General features: G+C 50.0%; 1 protein-coding gene across 2 annotated transcripts in view; it reads left to right on the forward strand.

Annotated features, from left to right (window-relative positions):
- The window catches only part of CNGA3 (cyclic nucleotide gated channel subunit alpha 3), a 33,982-nt gene that overhangs the window by 7,075 nt on the left and 5,443 nt on the right, over positions 1 to 21,464 (forward strand). Inside the window, exons 2-6 of one of the 2 annotated variants that reach the window (XM_003941288.3) lie at positions 7,295 to 7,408; positions 9,762 to 9,941; positions 12,982 to 13,035; positions 17,656 to 17,772; positions 20,177 to 20,283. In XM_003941288.3, the coding sequence (XP_003941337.1) occupies positions 7,295 to 7,408; positions 9,762 to 9,941; positions 12,982 to 13,035; positions 17,656 to 17,772; positions 20,177 to 20,283 (572 nt within the window). The remainder of the gene's footprint in view (positions 1 to 7,294; positions 7,409 to 9,761; positions 9,942 to 12,981; positions 13,036 to 17,655; positions 17,773 to 20,176; positions 20,284 to 21,464) is intronic. The other variant, XM_074388288.1, reaches the window with a different exon arrangement.

The following is a 21,464-nucleotide window of genomic DNA, read 5'->3' on the forward strand; positions in this document are numbered from 1 at the left end:
TGGACCCCTTCCTGACACGTTACACCAAAATTAATTCCAGATGGAGTAAAGATCTAAACATAAGACCTAACACCATAAAAACCCTAGAAGAAAACCTAGGCAAAACCATTCAGGACATAGGCGTAGGCAAGGACTTCATGTCCAAAACACCAAAAGCATTGGCAACAAAAGCCAAAATAAATAAATGGGACCTAATTGAACTCCACAGCTTCTGTACAGCAAAGGAAACAATCATTGGAGTGAACCAGCAACTAACAAAATGGGAAAAATTGTTTGAAATCTTCCCGTCTGACAAAGGGCTAATATCCAGAATCTACAAAGAACTAAAACAGATTTACAAGAAAAAAACCATTCAAAAGTGGGCAAAGGATATGTACAGACACTTTTAAAAAGAAGACATATATGAGGCCAACAAACATGAAAAAATGGTTATTAACAAACATGAAACACTGGTTATTAGAGAAATGCAAATCAAAACTACATTGAGATACCATCACACCAGTTAGAATGGCGATCATTAAAAAATCTGGAGACAACAGATGCTGGAGAGGATGTGGAGAAATAGGAACACTTTTACACTGTTGGTGGGGATGTAAATTAGTTCAACGATTGTGGAAGACAGTGTGGTAATTCCTCAAGGACCAGGAAATAGAAATTCCATTTGACCCAGCAATCCCATTACTGGGTATATGCCCAAAGAATTATAAATTGTTCTATTATAAAGACACATGCACATATATATTCATTGCAGCACTGTTTACAACAGCAAAGACCTGGAACCAACCCAAATGTCCATCAGTGATAGACTGGATAAAGAAAATGTGGCACATATACACCATGGAATACTATGCAGCCATAAAAAATGATGAATTTGTGCCCTTCATAGGGACATGGATGAACCTGGAAACCATCATTCTCAGCAAACTGACACAAGAACAGAAAACCAAACACCGCATGTTCTCACTCATAGGTGGGTGTTGAACAATTAGAACACGTGGACACAGGGAGGGGCGCATCACACACTGCGGTCAGTTGGCGGGGGTTAGGGGCGGGTGAAGAGGGATAACAAGGGGAGAAATACCAGATGTGGGTGATGGGGGGATGAAGGCAGCAAGCCACCTTGCCATATGTATACCTATGCAACAATCCTGCATGATCTGCACATGTACCCCAGAACCCAAAGTACAATTAAAAAAAAAAAAAGAAAGAAAGAACCCTTTAAAAAAAAAATGTCTTGCGGCAGTCAGAAGGCAATAAAGAGTACTGCATGCATTTACCACAGGAAATCAATTTCTCATAGTTTATGACTCATGCTAGGTTAGTGACTTCAAGCCAGGCAGTTGCTGAAATTAGACTTGTACTCTCTTATAAAAGCTATCACCTTTAAAGATTCCATTTCGAAGAAAGCCTCCCAAGTCCTTGAGAAAGACAATCCTGAGTTGAAAGCTGGCAAGAGACTCATTTAGTTTTTGAAGAGATTTCGGTGCATCTCAAATGAACAGAGAAGATATTCATGATGACAAGTTTTGTTTTTAAAGTGCTCTGAAATAAAAATGTGGAGTGCCTTTACCCATTTTCAAAAAAAATGTCAGGATCCTGGGATCCTGGGCCCAAGACCTTGGGAGGACAGAGGCTGTCAGGAGCAGTAAGATTTTGAAGCAGAATGAAACTTTTCCTCTTTGTACCCCCTTGCCTACAGTGGGGCATGACCCAAGCATCTCATGGAGCTTCCAGACTCTGTAAGGCAGAGAAGGCAGTAACGGGGTCTCAGTCTGGCTCCTTCCAGTGAGATACTCACTGGAGTAGGCACCCAGAAGAAGACAGGCCTGGTCTGCAGGCTGCTGCGGCTCCTGCCCACAATGTCTGCTTGACTTGATAGCACTGTGGTGCTGCTGACGCACCCTGACTCTGCATTGGCCAGTGACCTCCAAGCCTAGCTTGACCTGTGGCCTGTTCAAGAGGGTTCACAAGGCCTCTTAGAAGATGACCACTTGCAAAATGAATTGCTAGATCATTAAGCCATGCTAATGCCAGCCACTGGCCTCTGGCTTCTAGCAGACTCCCTGCAAGCTCACTCTGAAATGCACACTGACAGGGGTCACAGCACGCTCTAGGGTCAGCCACGTGGTTAGATGCTCTGAATTAATGCCCTTCAACAATGTTGTCATCTGCATGGGTGAGAAAAGGTCCTCCCTTCTCCTTCCTTTGCACTTTCTGCGACCAGCATGATGGTTAACAGCACAGGCTTGGGATCAGACTACCTGGGTTTAAACACTGGCTTTGCAACTGTCCTGCTATGAAAAGTTGCTCAATGGCTCCAAGCCTCGGTTTTCTCATCTGCAAAATGAATCAGTATTAATATTGCCCTCCTAGTGTTGTGGTGAGGTCACAGCAGATGTGAATGCAGAGGCCCTGACACAGTCCCTGCTGTGTGGTTAAGTGCCCAGTTGACTCTCACTCCTGGTCTTGGAAATGATTACTTCTTCTTGCAGACCTTCTCTGGTCTCTTCTCCTTGACCTCAGATAGCTCCTGTGGACCAGGCAGCTGGATCTGGCTATTTCCTGCCTGTGTCCAAGCCCTGCTGTCTCAGCTTGACCATCAGCAGAGGCTCACTGAGCTCCACTCAGGCCCTGGCCCCACCATTCCCAGGGTAAATTGACAGATTAATACAGTATCTCATGAAACACCACAGAGATTTCAAAATGAGAGACCTAAAGAGTGCTTCCTTTATGAGAGGGCAATGCTTTGTCTTGTGGTGGCAAGAGTAGCTTTAACAGTCAGAAAATTTCAGAATGTTCCTTGGAGTCACCAAGGATAACAATGCATACTCAGGATGGGGTACAGTGGCCTCAGGGATGGAGGCTGGACCCAGTCCCTCCCCTGCTTCCCAGCCCAGTCCCACATCTGTCTATCCACCGATAGGGTCTCTATGTGAGACTGATTTGAATAAAGGACTCTGGCATATACATATAAAAATTTTAAGGTTTCAAATCACTATTTTGGAGCGAGGAGGAATGGTCTTTAGACAAGCCATACATCTTCACATTGAAATTCCAGTCCCTTCAGAAAATTTTTGAGATAAATGATTGAGAATTGGGGTACATGAATGTTAATCGCTCTTTATCTTCAGTGATACCAAGAAGCCTGCACTGGCAATCTGTGTGAGGGGGTGGCCCCTCGCTGAGTGCCCCCAAGAGGAAGGCGTGACCAAGTCTCTGTCCCCTGAGACCTCCCTGCACCAAGGTCTTTCACCAAATTGGAGGCCTAGTTTTTAAGTTGTTGAAATGATTTTTATAGTGGAAAGTCATAAGGAAGAATGAAAACACTTCATTTGAATCAAAATGTTTTACACCCTGAAAATATCAAAAATAAAATTGTCTTGAGTTTTTCATTTCTACTTAGATCTTTTTAGTTGGCTCGATTATTTAAAAGCTGTCTGGCATATTTGTGAGGATAAGGTAATAGAAAAAGTCTATTCTCTGCAACAGAGAACAGCAGCTAGGACCAAGGGCACTTTAAATCCTGGATCCATCTCCTGGTGTAGCTATTTTGAATGAGCCTTGGGGCACAGGGGTTTGTATCTGACTGAAGAGAGGCCTTTTTGTGTTACTCCCTGAGTGGAGCCCAAAGCAATTATCACCAAAGAAAACCATTTTCATCCCACTTCTCCAGGACCAAAGGCTTAAAAATTCATTGGTTTCAGTACCCTATCACATGTGGCCAACAGCAGTGGATTCCAATGATTCAAGTTCCTCAGGGCTTGAGCAGCGGGAAAACAAGGTGTCATATTCCCCAGCCTTGTGCTGAAAGGCACCGCTGTTTACTCTCATGTCCCCAAACCCATCTTGGTGGAAAACACCAGATGCTCCATCGAGTGCAAAGTTAATTACCAGTTGCAGTTCTCATGGGAGCCCCTGTCCTCATCCAGTGACAAGAAACCTTCACCTTACCAACACTAACTCCTCTTTGCAAATAAACATAGAACTTGAGCATTACAAGGTGAAAATTATGTTGTCTTTCAAAGCAGTCTCTCCGTTCTGCTAGTTGTTCTCATTCTTGCCAGCTACCAACTTCAGGGGACCCCTTCCTTGGAAGGCATCGTCCCCACATAAGATCTTAGAGTAGCAGCCTGCAAATGCGATGGAAGCTCCTGGGCTGTCCTGGTCTGGTCTGTTCATTTTACAGAGACTGAGGCCCTGTCAAGTTCTTGCCCCAGGCTCTTCCACAAGCCACAGGCAAGACAGAGCCTGGCCCCAAGACTCTAATTTCCCAGGGAGACTCTAGCTCCCCATTCTTGCATTAGTTGCCAAAAGTATCTCCCTTTTTTCAGTGTGTCCCTGGAGACTCCAAATGTCACCTCAGACATTCAGTTCCTCTCCTCTCTTCCCACCTCCCTCCATCTGCCTGGTAAATCAGTTTCTGGGAGGAGTACCTAATGGGGTTTACTATGTAAACACCCCCAGGCATTTAATACAGTTAAAGCTCTAGAGCCAAAAGAAAGACATTGATCCGGCAGAATTTCCGGCATTGAGAAGGAAGTGGGATGAGGCACAGGGAAGACATGGGACCCCCATCAGGCTCCTGGAACTTGCATCATGTAAGGCTCTCCCTCTTCTTCATGGCTGGTTGTGCCTTTAAGGGCACTGAAATCCACATGAAATTGCCAACGTTTGCTTTATTTGCTTTCCTGAAGATCAGGAAACTTAAGCCCAGAGAGGGTAAGTGACCATCCCACAGAACACTCAGCCTGCAGATGCTGGAGCAGGGACTCAAACCAGGACCTGCCACCTTTCCACGCTGCCTCCTCCCCCCGAGTGGGCATCACAGATCCTGTTCATATGCAACAGCTCTCACTGCTGCTGGTTGCAGTCCTGCTTTGTAATCCAGGGTGGGTTTTGCCCTCCTCAGCCACCCACCAGCTCTGATGTCATCTGATTCCTTTGCTGCAAATGCAAATAAGTCTGATCTCAGGATGTGCCCTCATGCAATTAGCAGAAACCAGACTACACTAAAATGCTGGGCTGACTGCTTGGTGCCTAGAGCTCCCTGAGGAGCTGCTGGTGGCGGCAGAACACCTCCATCCTTGGGATTGCCTCCAGATCTTCCAGGCACACAGGCTGTGACAGGGCCCCCACCCAGCTATCAGCTGCCATCACCACCACCTCCATGCCAGCTGCTCAAATCCAAGGACCTCTGCCACCTCCTCCTGCAACCAACTTAGGTGCGTTGGAACATGCATCCCACCTTTATAGTATACAGAATATGAAGAGGGCAAGGGAATCATAGCTTCTGGACTGCAGCAGGGCCTCTCCCAGGGTCTTTTACATGTACACAAATCAGATGAGAATGGGTTTCTTATGAGTATAAGGGGAGAATCCAATCTGATGGTTTGGAAAATAAAGAGCCATGCCTACGGTGCAGCCGTATGGATTAGAGCAGTGTCTCCAGTGGCATGCCACAGGGCTCAGTCCTCAGCTGTCCTGTTAATTTCGTTTTCATCTGTGCCTTATAGGAAAATACAGGGCAGCTTCATGGAGTGGATGACAGCAAGTTTAGAAATGGTAAAGTGTATGTGGTTGGCATACAGTAAAGAGTCAATAAATGGCATGTGGTTTTTGTATTGTGTTTGTGAGTAGGATGATGTTGAAGGGAAAGGTGAGTGTATTCTCTACATACCAAGTCTTCTAAAAGATCAAGTGATTCAGATCAATGGGAAGGTCCAATACTTAATTCCAAAAAAGTAATTGCACATGCACAAGCCGGGGTCCTCTGGCTGGCAGCAGCCTGTGTTACAGGACTGCTTTGGGTTTTTGCTGATGGTAGCTGGTGACCATCAAAAACACACAAAGCAGCAAAGTCTTCCCAGCATGGGCTCCAATCACAGCAGGGTGGCCTCAGTCTCTCTGCCCAGTCAAGCAAGACCTCAGAAACTTGCTCATGGGAGAAGGACCATGACAAGGAAGACACTTGACCCCAAGGAGCGATGGCTGGGTGAGTGGGGGGTTTCTGACCTGGAAACCCAGATGCCACACAGGTCCCTGTCCGTCATTAAAGGGAGAAGATGAAGCTGATGGACTCCCTGTGGCTCCAGCAGAAAACATAGCCTTAATATGGGGAGGCTGAGGGAGGGAAGAATCTACGGGCAGGTGGGGCAGTCAAAGGATGGCCCAGACAGACTGGGTGGTGGGAGCCAGCTCCCTGCTGCTGGAGAAGGTAGGGAGGAATCTGTAGAAGAGGAGAAGCAGCAGCCGGCCACTGTGATTCAAGGACTCTGACTTCTAATCAATCACCAGGGAGAGACTGAAGCTTTTCCCTGGCGTTAATTCTTGCCTCCTTGTTAAGAAGTCTGATTAGGTTGGAACAGGTCACGTGATAGAATTAATTTGTCTTGCCTGGGCTCCTCAAGACTCATAGACTGACGTGCAAATCCCTAGAGGCCAGTGCCTGGCTGGGTTTTAATCAGGCTGATCAACCTTCAGCCCCAGGAGGTTTAAAAGAAAGGAAAATATTCCCAAACACATTCCGAGTCTTATTCCATGCAATTCAACCAGACTTTGCTGCTGCGACTGGTGCTCTTATGGAGTTGAGGGCTTCTGTCCTTTCTGGGCTCACACTTCCTACAGTGGATTCCACAGGGGAGGCACCACCCCTTACCTCTGCTTAGAAGGAGAGAGAGCCTAGAGTTTGGCGAAAGGGACGATGGGAAGTGGAGTCTCATTTGAAAGCACTGTACAAATTATTTGAACTGTGTACGGAGGCCAGGTCAGTTCTGTACAGTTTTCCAGGACCTTCGTGTTAACCAGTGGGTTCCCAGGAAGGCTGCCAGACAAGCCCACAAGACACTGCCCAGGCAGTGTGGCTGCAGCACACGCAGTGAGAAGGGAGGACCAGGAAGGGCCTAAGGAGCAGGTATTCGATTTGCCCTCAGAAGATGAAATTCAGTAGCCAGAGAAGTGTTGGAACCAAAATCCTCGTTTTAGAATCATTTTGTGGAAGCAGCTACTTTGGCTTGAGATGGCCCCGGGACACCCCCACCAGCATGTGCTGCCACTTCCCTGACCCTTCACCTAACCCTGGACGGTAGCTACCTTCCTGGCTGTAAAGGAAAGGCCACATTTATCCCAAAAGCCAGGATCTGCAGGAGGCAAACAGATGTGGGGAGCCCCTGGGATGAGGATCTGTGAGGGTGACCTTCCCTATTAAACAGGACATCTGACCATCTCACTCCTGGCTTTATCCAGGAGGTAGATGGGCGTGAAATCAATTCTGCTTGCTGCATATCTGATTTCCTAGAGCCCACTTGCCATTCGAGGAGACATCGTCTGCGCTGCAGCCGGGGATCGCTATGGAGACTAGAGGACTGGCTGACTCAGGGCAAGTCCCCTTCACCAGCCAGGGGCTCACCAGGTAACTGACCAGACTCAATACCCACCTTGCATGGGGGACGCTTCGGCAGAAAGAAGGTAGCGACCTCTCAGGAAGAAGTGCTAGGTGGGGGTGGAGCTGAAGATTTGGAAATGAAAGGGTCAGGAGCAGAGCAGCCCACAATCTATCGGTGAGTAATTTCCTCTTGGGTCAGATGTTCTGAGCGCAGAAAAGTCTAAGAAAAACTACCTTTCTCTGAAATTGCTTAATAAAAACTGACATTGAAGTACTTGCTCAGTTTTAGAAGAATTCAGGAAAAAAAGCCAACCAGAGAAGGTGGTAAGAGCAGCCAGCCGTGGGAGACCTTTGATTGGGTGGACACAGTGGTGTGCCGAGGGTGATGAGGGTGAGGTCTGCAATGGCTCTGGCAGGGTCTCACAGGTGCGCATCTGGACCCCGGGCAGGTGTCCTTGCAAAAGCGTTTGTTTGCAAGATTAGTGAGACTCCAAGCTCTGCCTCCCTCTGATGGCCTCCATACTCCAGCTTCAACAGCTGCCCCATCTTGAGGAGGTCATTTCACCTTTTCAAGTCTTATCTAGAAATGCATCCAACAATGGCTACCCCACAGGTGGCTTGAAAGCTGCATCAGAGCCAAGCCACAACTCATGGCAGGTGCTCGACAAACACCAGGCTCATTGTTTCTTTCCACCACGTTGTTTTTTCCAACGCCAGAGTTTTATGTAGTCATATATTCTACACTTCATACTTAAGGTTATTGCAAAAGAAGTTCATTTGTCTACTTATTCTTCATGCTTTTCAGTATGAAGGATGCTTCTCCGCCATTGTTTATTTAACTAGTTCATTGCAGCTGGGCATTTAAGTGATGTTCAGTGTTTTTGTTTTACCAATAAAATGCTGTCTTACGGTTCTTTGTCATAAGAAAGAAAGAGAGCACCTTTAAATCAGCTCAGTAGAGCTGGTATAGGAAGCTAGCAACACAAGCCATCTCAGGGAAACAGAGCCAGCAGGGCTTGAGGGAGGGGACCTGAGGAGGCAGCCGCCTTTCCCTTCCCATTTTTCTCATGGAGTTTTGTGGTCTTTGTGCTTCTTTCTGCATGTCCCCTCCGTTCTGGCTCTCTCTGTTCCCATCAGGCTGGAAACAGCGTTCACCATGTGACCTTGAGTTGAAGCACCCAACTCCATCTTGGAGTGGCTCTCAGTGCAGGGGCTGGAGTGGCTGTCTGTGTGTCACTTGTCTGTCCTAGTCCTGTTGTCTGAGGCTGGAGGAGGGAGTATTACCTCAGTTGCACCCTCTCGGCAGAGGAAGGGTGTGGGTACAGGAAGTGTCTGCAGCAGAGAGGCGGGGCTGGGCAGATACCTCAAGGTATGTCTGTGGCAGCAGCTGTAAGCATCTGTCTACAGGGGCATTTTCTTAGTCAATATATTCCCTTAGGTTAAGGTCGTAAGTATGTGAGTAGGGTCAAGGTATGTGACAATTCACGGTTTAGTTCCAGGTTGTTCAGTACAGACTCTGGCCAGGACACTCCATCCAGGGGAGGGCACTGCAGATGCCAAATCAGGGAAACCAGAAGCCAAGAAACAGAGTGGAGCCTCTGGGCCTGTTCCCCGCTGCTCCCCTCTGGCAGAGACACCAGCGGTGTCTTCAGCAGGGCGAAGGAAAGGCCCCTCATGGCCAGTGTGGGCTCAGACGCGCTCTGGGGACTGGCACTACGGTTGCAGGTGCTGGAGCTCATGGCAAGGTCCTGGCAGGGCCGGGCTCCAGGAGAGGGCTCAGGCCAAATTGCAAAGGAACCTCCCAGGCCTGAGGAGAAAACTCTAGTTTATATAAGAAAACATGAATAAGATAAAAACTAGGAAAAGACTGCAGGTTGTACCTGGACGCCTGTTCCTTTAAGCCTTGCTCTATCATATCTCAGGGGCTTTAAAATAAATAAACAAACAAATAAATAAATCGAAAGCTCACTCTGGATGTTGTCATGGTATAAAACCCACATTGCTTTACTCTCCCTGTGCTTGGCTGTCATAGCAAAGAGCTCTCCACTGGGCAAAAGGATTGAGCTAACCCCCGTTTGAAGGATTGTGCCTTAGGCAGTGTCCAAGCACTACAAGGGCAAATCGTAATAAAGAGAGTGTCCCTTTCGGGGGATGCATTGCCCCTGACTGCGGGATGGAGAGAGAAGGGGATAAATGGTCTCCATGGAGCCGAGATGCAAACTTAGACCACAGGTTCCCAGCACCCACGCCCTGCTGGCAGTCACTGCTTCTGCCAGGCCCCTCCAGACAGAGAGTCGGGGGAGGGAGAGAGCGAGAAAGAGTGGGAGGTAGGGGTGGGGAGCTTTTCCTCTCCTGGCTCAGTGCCTGTGTTGCCTCCCAGGTTGTCGCACCTGGTCTTTTCGCTGCGCAGGTGGGCCACCAGGCACGTGCACCACCAGGACCAGGGACCGGCCTCTTTTCCGGATCATTTTCATGGAGCCGAGCTTAAGGAGGTGTCTAGCCAAGAAAGCAACGTCCAGGCAACTACGGACGTCCAGGAGCCAGAAGACAGAGGGAGAAGGTAAGGAACAGGAAAACAGAAGGGCCTCCTGTGCCCGCTGGGGCCGGGCAGGAAGCCTCTGCTTTGCTGGGTCCTGTTTGGTTGCAGCACAGGTGACCTGGAACCTCATCCCCGTGTGCTGTTCATTGAAGAAAATGTTTGCTCTGGGGGTAGCACTTCATGCTCTAACAGCCTCCACTGAGTTGGAGAGGCCTTGCAGGAGAGGAAACCCTTGAACCAGAGCTCCCAGCCTCATTTGGCTACTAACCTCATCCTTCACAGGGCTCTCATTAGGATCCCCTGGAAATCACGTTCTCAGAAACTCATCTGGGGATGCTGGCCTTTCCCATCTCTCTTCATCAAAGGACCTTCATCCTAGACTGCAGTGTGACCCATCTTGCTCAAAAACAGGGCCTTTTATAGCAGGATGCCTGGGGAGTGCCTAAATGGTACTCTCAATGTTATGTGTAGACACACATGCATTCTTCTGGGAAGAGAGTCCACAGGTTGGTCAGAATTTTCAAGGGGAGCCATCCGTGTCCCAGATAAGGTTGAGAAACACCAGGTGGGGAAGGGCGCAATGGTGGGAGTAGAGTGAGGGGTGGGAGAGTGCTGGCTTTCTGGAGGGAAGATCTGCAGAACCAGGGCCTCTGTACATCTTCTTGCATCGCTCCCACCCTGACTGGGAGATAAACCTGCAGTCAGACTGGCAGCCCCCTACACACAGACACAGGGCCGCTGCCTCCCCTCCTTACACACAGACACAGGGCCGCTGCCTCCCCTTCTGTCTCGTTCGTGAAAAGTCTCCCCAGCAGGTGGTCTGCAGAGAGACCCTTGGGCCAGCACAGGTTGGATCAGTTGTCGCTGAGCATAGAGGGTCTCTTTAGGACACTCAGGTCTGTCTGGAAGGGAGGAGAGGTGAGACATGGAGGGGAAGCTGACCTCCCCTCAGCCTCCCAAACAGGCAGATTCTCACCCAGAAGCTATTTTCTGAGAAGTGAGAAGGCGGTGGGGGGGGCGGGGGTCAAAAAACTCTTCTTTGGTTGAATCTTCCAGATAATGCTGAGATCTATAAGATGTAAAGATGGAAATAAGCATGATTATTGCAGAACAGACAGTCCCTATATAATTTGCTAGAGAAAAAGCCATCTGCTTTTATGTCAACGAGGAGAAGATGGGTTCAGGTTTGAGGCTTTTCAAATGGGCATATGAGGATCCCTGGGGCGTGAAGGTGATAAAGTCTCAGGAAAACCAGTGGCTCTTTCTGGAGTGTCCATTTTAATTCCATATTTGTGTGGAGAGTGGCAGTGGGTATTTGTATGTCATAGATTATGCAGGGGATGGCAAACTGCATAATCATTTTTAAGACAGAATATGAGCGCTCAAGGACATGGCTTGCCAGCGACTGCTTTAGGACACCCAGGGAAAGGCGTGAGAACCCCTGGCTGAGCTGGCAAGGCCAGAGTTTCCACATGCGCTTCAACCGCAAACCCTTGGGTTTCCTGGGCTGTGGGAAGGAGGCTGGGGAGGGCCTGGGCTCTGGCCCAGAGAAGTACAGGGACATCCCAGGCTCCCAGGGCTGGGCATCCAGTCCCCTCTGGGAGCACCATGAAACAGAAAGACAAGGAGGCAGACAGGTAAGAAAGAGGTCAAAGTGGAGATGGAGGGGGTAGGGGGAAGAGGTTTCTCAGCAAGCCAGCCTGACTGGTTTAATTCTTTTTGGACAAGCAAAGACTTCCTTATTTAAATTGGCCAAATTACCTTCTTACATCCTTAGAGATGAATGTTAGACTATCTGTCCATTTCCCAGTGGGATTAGACGAATGGGGGAGTTGAGCTAGGACCACATTCAGGGCAGACACCAACCACCCCGCAGACATCTGAGCCATCACTCTCAGGCAGGGTCAGGATGGGCAGACGGTTGCAGTGGTGTGGATGGTGTCAGTGAATCAGCAAAGCTTCCAGAGGGTGAGGATTTTGAATTTTTCTGGAGGCAAAGTCTCCACTGCAAAGCCAAGTGTATACAGAGACAGGTCCTAGTTCTCCTGTGTGGGTTTGGCTTTGTGGGATTAAAGGCACAGAGGCATGGTGAACACACAGCTGCTGCACCCCACAGAGCCGAACCTTCCCTTCTTCACAATCCCACGGCGGTTCCGGTTCCTGGGAGATTTTCGGATGAGCAGAACCAATCCAGAAATAAGCAGTTGTGGCCATATATTAGATGGGGAGAGGGAGATTTGGGCAGGATGAGCTGAGGTCATCATTTGGGGGTTATTTGGCTGGACATTCAGCATCGTGGAATAAGCGCCCCAGGAGTCAGGTGGGGGTGTCACCTGCCTCAGGCTCCGGTCCCCGGGGTCTCCTGTGAGGAGTCTGCCTCTTAACCCAGCCATGTGAGGTGCCCTGCGAGGCTGCCTGGCTTTCTTAACCCAGCCATGTCAAAAATGTGTTCTGGCAGACAGAGATACTACCTTTTCCTACAGAACACCGTGAAGTACTACAAAATGCAACTTTACATAAACTGCAAACAGCAACATCCTTGCCTAAGCTCAATTACTTGTCCCGCTATTTGGAAGAGCCTTTGCAGCGGAGGGAGCAAGTTGCTGCTCCTGCGGCTGCGGGCTGCTTCCATCACTGGGCAGAAGGTGCAAGACCTCCTCCACCCAAGAGGCCTGGAAGTGCCGAGGGCAGAGGCCACAGGGGTCCATTTCTGTGCCCCTCTTAGTGCTTGGCACATCGCCCCACCCAGGGTGGAACAGAAGGAAATTGAGTGAAATGTGAGGCAGGGAAGCTGGAAGGGACTCAAACGGCTGAACCTTCATTTTTTCAAAAGCCTCAGTTTAGCCATGTTCACCCTCTCTTCCCCCAAGTCTTTTACCCGAGCTAACTAATAAAGCATTTTGGCTTTGACAGTACCACCCCGTATCCTTCAAGCTGTGAGTGCAAAGGCTGGGAGCAGTGGGATGGGGGGGTGGGGGCGGCATGGTAATCCCCTGGGGAAATGGCCCCAAGGAATGTAATCTGCGTTCAGACCTTTGCTGTTCTCTCTACCTCCCTGCAGCGCCTGGCCCCTGGCCAAACACAACACTAACACCAGCAACAACAAGGAGGAGGAGTAAGTACCAGCCCAGCAGAGCCCTCCCCAGGCCCGGCGCCCGCCACCCGCCACCCTGTAGAAGCCCCGCTTGGCCTCTCTCCCGAGTGCTCCTGCTCCCCCTCCCAGAACACCAGTAGAATATTTTAGAATCCTGTTCCTTTCGTTGGAAACCCATCCCTGTGAACAGAAGTGGGGCAGGGGCGAAGTCCGTATGATTTCTTGGGGAAGTTGTTTGATCTCTTTGGCTCTCATTTTTCTCACCTATGAAGCAAAGGAATTGGATCAGATAAATGATTTAAGCTTTAGCACTCTCTACCACGATGTATCTGAGGGTGCACAGCCGGAGCTCCTGACAGAGCAGAGGAGGGTCTCCTCAATGATACAAAGGCATTTTTTTATTCTACAACCTTAGGCTCTTGTGTCCCAGTGAAATGCCCTTGTCTTAAGGCCAGTTTGGGCCAATTTGGTGGCATAATCAGAGCAGTGGAAAAAGGCATTTAAATATGTCCAGAGAATAGCCTCTTGAGAGGGTGACCTGCGGTAATTCCTTTCTGTCACCAGATACTAAGATGGCAGATTAGGGAGAGCGTGGCACTATTGGGGAGGAGGAGGCTTAGTTGGAGATTAGGAGAAAATAATGATATCAGCAAGAAACGCTGATTTCTTGACTTCCAATTGACAGAGAAGTGGGCCAGGGGTTTTTCTTGTTATTTCTCTTTTTGTTCCTCAGATAGAACATTTTTCTATTTCTCTCCATGAAGGAAGCATGTCTTTTGTTTGCATACACTTGAACATCAAATCCAGAGACCCAAATGCCAACCGTAAAGAAAAATGAGATGATTTTTGCTACAAAGCAATAGCTAGAGTGATGTGTGTTCAACTTATAGCCAAACCTGACACTAAACACCCTTGCAGCTGCAGTATTGAGTCTTTCAGGCAGAGAAAGGCTCCGACTACTGAAACCACAGACAGATCCTGGGGATTTCTAGGTGTCCTTGTCCTGGGGCTGGGGTGTGGGCAAGGATGTGGGTGGGCAGCACTGGCTGCACCTGGCTCTTCAATCTTTCCATAAATGGGCTCGCTTCACGGGTCCACTCTGAAGCCAAGAACTAAGGGACAAAACTGGGAACTGTCCCAAAATAAGGACACCTGGGCACAAAAAAGAAATTCTTTATGAACACCTTCCCCCACTCTTCCACTCCATTTCTGTCATTTTCACTTGCTTTCATTGGTCCTGAATAATTTTTCCCTCCTCCATCAAACTGTTCCCAGACAAAATTTTGCGACTCTGTGTAGGGTTCTTTTGGGGCAGTGCTGGGTGGATTTGGGGATGCAGCCGGATGGTGCTAGGTCTTTCCTAGGCCCTCAGCGGTTTGGTAGCCAGAGGAAAGGCCAAGGCCTGTAATCCAAGGCCACATATCTTGCACAATATATGTGCAATGTGATTAAACTGCAGGGCAAAGCTCACCCAATAAGCTTGAGGGCAGTGCCCTCTGCTGGTGTCTTGACATTAAGACTCCAGTGGCTGAAAACAGATCAGAGTTCCTGTCACCCTGGAGGACAGAGGAGGGGTAACTTTCCTTGCTCTTTTCATTTAATGGTTTTAACATCCTTTTTTTCCTATTCACTTTATTGAAATATGCTTGCTGAAAACTTGGAAAGCAGGGAAAGCACACAGGAGCATACACACACAAAAATCGCACTTCATGCTATGCTAACCATGGAATTCCACTATCAGAGATAGCCCCTCTTAACAGGTTGGCAAATAGACTTCTGTCTTCTTCCTGGGCATGTATATTGAATACACAGACTGACAAATATATTTTATATGTACGTATACTTGTTTCCAAACTTGTACATCTGTTTCCCAACTCAGTTACCTTAGAGCTTTGTGACCTTGGCCAAGTCTGTTAGTCCATTCTCACGTTGCTGTAAAGAAATGCCTGGGACTCAGTAATTCATAAGAAATGTGGTTTAATTGGCTTGAGATTCTGCAAGCTGTACAGGAAGCACAGCAGCTTCTGCTTCTGGGGAGGCCTCAGGAAGCTTGCAATCATGGAGGAAGGCAAAGGGGGGGCAAGGCGTCTCACACGAGGCAGCAGGAGGAAGGTGGGGTAAATGTCCCCCCGTGTCATCCCGCAACAAGGCAGAAAAGAAGGAAGAGAAAAAAGAAGAGAGAAAAAATTACCTAAAACAAGAGGAGGAAGGACTGACGGGGTGCCATGGTCCCACCAGGCCTGACCCCTCCCTGCAGGGGTCCAGGACTGGGTATCTTGGAGCAATGCTATCAGGGGACCTTAGCGTCAGCCCTGGAGGGGAGGAGCTGCTTGGACCTGAGGAAAAGTCAGTCCCAGGCTGGAGACCATGCCTCCTGAGACCATGTGAAGCCCACATCTTGCAGAATGAATCCTCGTTGAGCTCTCGGAACGCAAGGGGCGCTTACAAGTAAACAGAGTTGCTTGTCTGCAGCCTCAGGTGGGCAGCGGGGGGCTGTCCCTGTGAACCCACTCATGTGCCCCCACTCGATGCATTTTGTTTGCCCTCACAAGTGGGCCACACAGTCAGGGTAGGCTGAGGGCTTCTCTGGGGCACTGGAAGGTACAGTGTTCACAAATGTTCACCTGAATTCAGGGTAATGAGAGCTGTTGGGAATGTCCCAAAGCCCAGTCAGTGAGCAACCTTGTACTTGCAGCTGGAGTCCAGTAGCACGATCTCAGCACACTGCAACCTCCGCCTCCCGAATTTGAGCAATTTTCCTGCCTCAGCCTCCCGAGTAGCTGGGACTGTAGGGATGAGCCACAATGCCCGGCTAAGGTGTTTTTTTTTGTTGTTGTTTAGTTTTGTTTTGTTTTGGTATTTTTAGTAGAGACAGAGTTTCACCATGTTGGCCAGACTGTTCTTGAACTCTTGACCTCAAACGATCTGCCTGTCTTGGCCTCCCAAAGTGCTGGGATTACAGGCATGAGCCACCATGCCCAGCTACTGATACCCTTCTAATAAGCAGAAGAGGGATTAAGGGCCTCTTCTAGGAAACCTGCTGTTTGTGAATGCAGGGGGGAGGTGCTGCTCCTCCCAGGTGAAGGGAGGAAGTCACTGGCATCTCCGATGTGGCACAGGAGCACTTTGAAGGCCTGGGCCAGCGTGGGTCACACAGGATGGCAGAGAGGACATGTGGACCCAATGAAAAGGAAGTCTCGGGCCGGGCGCGGTGACTCAAGCTTGTAATCCCAGCATTTTGGGAGGCCGAGGCGGGTGGATCACGAGGTCGAGAGATCGAGACCATCCTGGTCAACTTGGTGAAACCCCGTCTCTACTAAAAATACAAAAAAAATGAGCTGGGCATGGTGGCACGTGCCTGTAATCCCAGCTACTCAGGAGGCTGAGGCAGGAGAACTGCCTGAACCCAGGAGGCGGAGGTTGCGGTGAGCCGAGATCGCGCCATTGCACTCCAGCCTGGGTAACAAGAGCGAAACTCCGTCTCAAAAAAAAAAAGAAAAGGAAGTCTCCAGTACAGCTTGTAGACCTGAATCTACAGGACATTCTGCGAATAAAAGCTGAGCACTATAAGGGATGTATTTCAGTCAATGTTGTTCCACATAACCTAGGTTGTTCCCAAGGTTTTGCTGGAGGGGTGGGATCCAAGCCCTTGGAAATGAGCCTTTACAACATCTGCACAAACACAGTGAGGGAGGTGGACAGGGTTCCCGAGGAAATACTGTGGGGCGCCCTAACTCTGTCCAGAGAGGCGCTGCCTCAGAACTACCCAGGAAAGGCTTAAATGCACATTTCCAGACCCCAGCCCTGGAAGAGGTGAGTGGGCTCTGGGAATCGGCATGTTCTGGAAGCTCCCCCAGACTTCAGCAGACCTCTGTACGCTGCCATCTGCGTTTTCATTCTCAGCATTCTAAAGGGTGTGGATGTTGCCATGGGCACATGGGAGTGTCATCACCATGACCTTATTTATGTATTTATTTTTCTTGAGATGGAGTCTCACTCTGTTGCCCAGTGCAGTGGTGTGATCTCAGCTCACTGCAACCTCCACCTCCCAGGTTCAAGCAATTCTCCTGCCTCAGCCTTCCAAGTATCTGGGACTACAGGCACCCGCCACCACACCCAACTAATTTTTGTACAGTATTTTTAGTAGAGATGGGGTTTCACGATGTTGCCAGGATGGTCTCGATCTCCTAACCTCGTGATCTGCCCACCTCAGCCTCCCAAAGTACTGGGATTACAGGCATGAGCCACTGCACCCAGTCGTCATCATCCTGACCTTATAGTCGACCATGACTTCCTGGGACTGAGCTGGAAGAGAAGGACCTCAGTTTGTGCCTCAGTTTCTCCTTTTAGAAATAGAAGATTTCCCAAGAGGACCATCAGGGTGTTCTGAAGCATGAGTGGGAACTGAGCTTCAGATGGACAGTCAGGCTCCGGGCTGTGGGGCCCCCTCAAGTCCAGAGTCTACCCTACCTTCCAGCCTGTCTTCCCCTACAGGGACTCCCTTGAGACTAAGAGGACCATGTCATGGACAGCCACATCTTGGGCTTCAGCCTATGGTCTCTAAGCAAATCCAGATCTCTAAAACACTCCAAAGCTGCAGTCTTGCAGCACAGTGCACTGTTTGTGTCTGTGTGTTTCCAGGAAGAAGAAGGAGAAGAAGGATGGTTTCGTGGTGGACCCCTCCAGCAACCTGTACTACCGCTGGCTGACCGCCATTGCCCTGCCCGTCTTCTATAATTGGTGTCTGCTTATTTGCAGGTAAGCGACAGGGGTGGGAGGGGCAGCGGAAAGGAGGGAACCAGAGCACCAGGCCAAGGAGGCAGAGTTCCAACTCTCACTCGCGAGGCCTGAGGCCTGGGTCCCTCACAGCCACCACTTAGCTTTTGTGCCTCAGTTTCTCCTTTTAGAAATAGAAGATTTCCCGAGCCGGGCGCGGTGGCTCAAGCCTGTAATCTCAGCACTTTGGGAGGCCGAGGCGGGTAGATCACGAGGTCAAGAGATCGAGACCATCCAGGTCAACATGGTGAAACCCCATCTCTACTAAAATACAAAAAATTAGCTGGGCATGGTGGCGCGTGCCTGTAATCCCAGCTACTCAGGAGGCTGAGGCAGGAGAATTGCCTGAACCCAGGAGGCGGAGGTTGCGGTGAGCCGAGATCGCGACATTGCACTCCAGCCTGGGTAACAAGAGCGAAACTCCGTCTCAAAAAAAAAAAAAAAAGAGAAAAGAAATAGAAGATTTCCCAAGAGGACCATCAGGGTGCTCCGAAGCATGGGTAGGAACTGAGCTTCAGGTGGACAGTCAGGCTCCGCACTGTGGGGCCCCCTCAAGTGAGTGGTACGAGGAGGATGCAGGGCAGTTGCTGCTCTTCGGAGGCATAAGTGGGCAGTTCTGAACACCCTGCAGGGTAGGGAGGCAGGGGTGAGTTGCTTCTCTCTCTCTCTCTTTTTTTTTTTGAGATGGGGTCTCACTCTGTTGCCCAGGCTGGAGTCCAGTGGTGCAATCTTAGCTTACTGCAACCTCTGCCTCCCAGGTTCAAGCAGTTCTCCCACCTCAGCCTCCTGAGTAGCTGGGACTACAGGGATAAGCCACAATGCCAGGCTAATTTTTTTTTTTTTAAATTTTTAATAGAGACAGGGTTTCACCATCTTGGCCAGGCTTGTCTTAAACTCCTGACCTCCAATGATCCACCCACCTCGGCCTCTCAAGGTGCTGGCCGCACCTAGCCACTGCTACTCTTCTAATAAACAGAAGAGGATTGAGGGCCTTTCCTAGGAAACCTGCTGTTTGTCAACGCAGAGGGGAGATGCTGCTCCTCTCAGGGGAAGCCAAGGACCTGGGCTTTTCTGAGCATGCCTCCAGGGTGGGGATACCAGAGGGAATGTTGCTGAGCACGCTGCCCACCAAGGATGCAAGGAGCTGCTGCTGTTGGCGGTGGGGGGAGCGGGGCAGGCAGGGACTTTGGGGCATTTCTGAGGAAGCCTGCAGGCTGCAAGCTGCAGAGTGGGAGGCGGGATGACCTGCTGCTCTCTCTAGGTAAGCAAGGGGTTTGGGGGGCCTTCCCAGCAGGCCTGCTCCAGGACATCGATGCGAGGTAGGCTGCTGCTGCTCTTCTGGGGGTACACAGGAGGGCTTAGGGGGCTTCCCAAGCAAGTGTGCGGGACCGGTGTGCAGAGGCAGGTCTCCGCTCTTCTGAGCTGCATGGGGCCAGATGCATGTGAGAAGAGACGACGCCTTTGGGGCTCTCCTGAGCCAGCACACAAAATGAGGATGCAGAGGCGAGTCCTGCCCGTCCTTCTGAGAGTGGGCAGTGGGTTTTGGGGTGCTCCTGAGCAAGCCTGCAAGACAGAGAGTCACTGCTCTAAGAGGCTATTTCGTGAGTTTGGGCATTCCAGATCATGCAGCACGTCAGGGATGCCATCATGTGGAAGCAGAGGCTTTCGATTATCTGAGCAAAGAGTGATCTCCGGCCCTACCTTGCAGGGAAGGTGGAAAGAGGAAGAACTTGGAGCGTGTCTTAGTGAGCAGGCAGGATGGGGTGCTTGGACACGCTGCCGCTCTCTGCTGCACGAGGGCTCTGGGGAGGCAGAGCTGGGCACTGTTCTCCTCCAGGTGGGCAGGACACTTTGGGGTGCTGAGCAAGCTGCAGGTGGGCGGCAGGGACAGGCTGCTGGGCCCGTGAGGGTAGAAGGAGAGCTGGGGGTGCTGCCTGTGTGGGAAACAGCAGAAAGATGGAGAACGTGGAAAATATTTACTGTCTGTTCCGTTGTTAATTTCGCTGAAATTCTCCTATTTTTGTCGAAATTTGACCCCAGAAAGGGCAAGTCCTTAGCTCCTTTACCTGACTCTGCCAGTGAGACTTGGAAAATGGTACCTCCTGAGATTTTATAGCTCTGTGCTGAGGGGCAATGAAGCTGCTCTTTGGGGTCAGTCCCAGCTCTTCTCAGGAGCTCTGTGACTGTGGGACAGAAAAGTTTCTCAGAGACAGTGTTCTCTCATCAGAAGCTGGGATGATCACGCTGAAGTGGTGACACCGCAGGCAGGCAGGGCCATTCCCGGATGATGTGACCCACGACGTCAGCACAGAGCCGGTGCCCACATGTGGGCGGTCCATGCTCCAGACACACACACAGGCGTCCATCTCCCACTTGGCTTGTTTAGGGCCTGTTTTGATGAGCTGCAGTCCGAATACCTGATGCTGTGGCTGGTCCTGGACTACTCGGCAGATGTCCTGTATGTCTTGGATGTGTTCGTGCGAGCTCGGACAGGTGGGTGTGCCCTGGGCCTGGGGAGGGACCATGGCACCCACAAGAGTGTTCTGAGAGACCCAGCACGGTACATGGGACGTTATCTACCTTTGACCATCAGAGGCCAGGCAGATCTAGGGACCGCCGACCATGAGGGTAGGTGGTGCTGCCTCAAGCCCCTCTACACAGAACCCCTGGACAGGACACTGAGCAGGGGCCAGGACACCTAAGCTGTAGGGTCTGCTCTTCCAACAAGCTGTGTGACCTTGAGCAAGTCAGATTGTCTCTCTGGGCCTCGTTTTTGTCGCCTCTGAAGTAAGCAGGCTGGGCCTGGCACAGTGGCTCATACTTTGGGAGGCCAAGGCAGACAGTTCACTGGAGGTCAGGAGTTCAAGACCAGCCTGGCCAACATGGTGAAACCCCATCTCTACTAAAAATACAAAAATAAGCTGAGGCCAGTGGCATGTACCTGTAATCCCAGCTACTTGAGAGGCTAAGGCAAGAGAATTACTTGAACCCCAGGAGGTGGTGGTTGCAGTGAACAAAGATCATGCCACTGAACTCCAACCTGGGTGACAGAGTGAGACAGGCTGAACTGCAATCTCAAAGGACCTCTCTCGCTCTCACTGCTCAGTACTGGAGTGAGCAGGAAGGAGAGCTCAGGCAATCTTGGAGTTTCTCTTCTTGGACAGTCAGAGGATCCAGGACATGTTACTCCATGGCTTTCAGAGAAGTTTTAACATATGAAGAATGAAAATCTGAAATAGGGCCCAGGTGAATGAGAACGTCCTTCAAATCACCTCTGGTTGGGGATGGGGAAGGATACCCATCCACTCATTTCTTAGGTGCTGAACTGTGTGTCCGTGCGATACCTTTTTCTAATCTGCACAAAGATACTGTCTAAGCTGGTAGAGGCTCTGCCTTTTGCCTCCAAGATTTTTGAACTAAAAACTGCCAGGCCAGGTGTGGGTGCAGTCACATGTAATCCCAGCACTTTGGGAGGCCAAGACAGAAGGGTCATTTGAGGCCAGGAGTTCCAGACTAGCTGGCACAGTACAGCAAGATCTTGTATCTACAAAAATATATATAAATAAATAGCTAGGCATGCTGGAGTGTACCTATAGTCCTAGCTACTCAGGAGGCTGAAGTGGGAAGATTGCTTGAGCCCAGGAGGTCAAGACTGCAGGGAGTCATGGCCTCAG

Source organism: Saimiri boliviensis, chromosome 1 (genome assembly GCF_048565385.1).
Source record: "Saimiri boliviensis isolate mSaiBol1 chromosome 1, mSaiBol1.pri, whole genome shotgun sequence".
Lineage (NCBI taxonomy): Eukaryota > Metazoa > Chordata > Mammalia > Primates > Cebidae > Saimiri > Saimiri boliviensis.